General features: G+C 37.2%; 1 protein-coding gene across 1 annotated transcript in view; it reads left to right on the top strand.

The window, feature by feature from the left end:
• LOC110460155 overlaps window positions 1-1,782 on the top strand; it is a 28,381-nt gene extending 26,599 nt beyond the window's left edge. Inside the window, exons 22-23 of the mRNA XM_021512895.1 lie at window positions 401-498; window positions 689-1,782. Coding sequence (XP_021368570.1) covers window positions 401-498; window positions 689-1,357 — 767 coding nt within the window. The 3' untranslated portion in view covers window positions 1,358-1,782. The remainder of the gene's footprint in view (window positions 1-400; window positions 499-688) is intronic.
• Window positions 1,783-2,094: the final 312 nt, after the last annotated feature.

Here is a 2,094-nt window from a genome sequence, read left to right as displayed (position 1 = left end):
CACCCCCCACCCCCCAAAAAAACCCACTCATACAGTTATTCAGCATATATTTTATCAGGGTTTTAGAACAGTAATTCATTATTTTAAAGAAATCCTATATATTTATTGTTTAATTCAATTTTCTGACTCACAGATATTACTTTGCTAACAATCTGTTATGATGAAAAATCCTTGTAGCAAAAAGGCAAAATACAAAAAATAAAACACAAATCCCTTCTGGGTCCCATTGACTTCACTTCTGTTATAGGCAGTTTTACAATTGCAGCAAAGCGGGAAAAAATGGGTATTTTGCTTCATTAATCATATATTGTGTTTTTTATAAATACAACTATATACATGTATGCAAGTATTTGTGGATATTTTTGTTTAGGAACTTAACCATCTATAATATGCTATACAGAGTACAAGGATTGGTGGACACCTGTGGCAGAAGAAATTGTCATTACCAAAAAGAAAGATGGAGGTCAAAGTTCATCAGGAAAAGTAGAATCAACTCAGGTAAATTGTTAAGCAAATTAAATATGGTATAAACTTTATAATGTACTTTCTTATCTTACGCCTTTTGTAACAACAAGTTTTGTCTACATAGGTAATTTTGTGATTGTTATCTATATTATTGCTTGTCTTAGAGCAGGTTATAACAAGAACTAGGGCATCAATTACCGTCAATCAACTGTTGTTATTATAGGGGGAAGAAGAGTCGTCCCCTGACGTGTTTCTGTCGTACCAGTGGGGTAAACAGAAACAGATCAAACAGCTGTACAGGAGACTGAATGAGCTTGGATACAGCTGCTGGATGGATATCTACCAGATGGGAGGCGGGGACTCGCTGTACGACAAAATTGACCGGGGAGTCCGTGGCTGTAAGGTCGTCCTAAGCTGTGTGACCTCCAAGTACGCACTGTCGGCCAACTGTCGCAGGGAGGTGAGTCTGGCCGATTCTCTAAAGAAGCCAATGGTTCCTCTCCTCCTGGAGAAGATAGACTGGCCCCCCACTGGTCCTATGAGTATGGTCTTCACACAGCTTCTCTTTATCAATTTCTACCGTGATGAGGCCGTCCAAATGTCCTGGAACGGAGATAAATTTGATGAACTCAGTGGTAAGATACAGGAATACATCCCAGCTATATCGAATGCTGGTCATCCAGTAGCTGTCAAAGGTCCAGACAAGTCACCAACAGAGAGCAAAGTCGACTCACCACCGACAACAACCAAACCATCTGAAGACAAGGGTCCCGGTCCGAAGGTAACATTTGCTGAAGTGAAGACAGATGAAACAACAAAACAAACAGCACCCAAAGAAGAAACAAAACCTGCTGCAAAGCCGAAAAAGTCATCAGCATGTGTAATACTCTAATGTCTAACAGCACTATAGTACGAAATCGACTCAACAGTGTGCAGCACTATGGTATGAAATTGACTCAGCACTGTACAGCACTATAGTACAAAATCGACTCAACACTGTACAGCACTACAGTACACCATGTGTTCTACTTTGGCGCCACATATTTTCCATTGGACATAGCTCTCTCTAAAGTTCTTATCCAGATAATTCAGTTCTACTCAAAATAAAATATATAGAATGTACCAGCGAAGGAACGCATAAATCTTTATTTTTCTACAAATGTGAATAATAACCATATCATTTTAGTTTTTTCATACATCTCAAAAATCTCATAATTAATGTATATGGATGTAATTAGATAAGAGACACAATTGTTCATTTGATACTACTATTTATTTTCTTATCTCTTTACTGTTTTTATCAAGTATTAATGCCTTTTTGATATTTGACATATATTCCGTCTTTGCATATTGCAGAGTTATCTTCTCTTGGGAGCAGGTATTGATTGTTACGTCACTTGTTTGTGAGAGTAACGTCATCAATTTTTGAGAAAACGACGTAATTTTCTCACACAAATCAATGACGTAACAATCAATACCTGCTCCCAAGAGAAGATAACTCTGCAATATGCAAAGATGGAATACCTGATATACAATTTACCATTATAGTGTACTGTATTTACATTATCCGTCCCCTCTTTTCTGGTCTGTGATTTAAATCTTTGTATATTGTTATGAGTATTTGTTTTT

The sequence above is a fragment of the Mizuhopecten yessoensis genome, unplaced genomic scaffold, assembly GCF_002113885.1.
Source record: "Mizuhopecten yessoensis strain PY_sf001 unplaced genomic scaffold, ASM211388v2 scaffold10331, whole genome shotgun sequence".
Classification (NCBI taxonomy): domain Eukaryota; kingdom Metazoa; phylum Mollusca; class Bivalvia; order Pectinida; family Pectinidae; genus Mizuhopecten; species Mizuhopecten yessoensis.
This window is presented reverse-complemented; position numbering and strand designations above follow the sequence as displayed.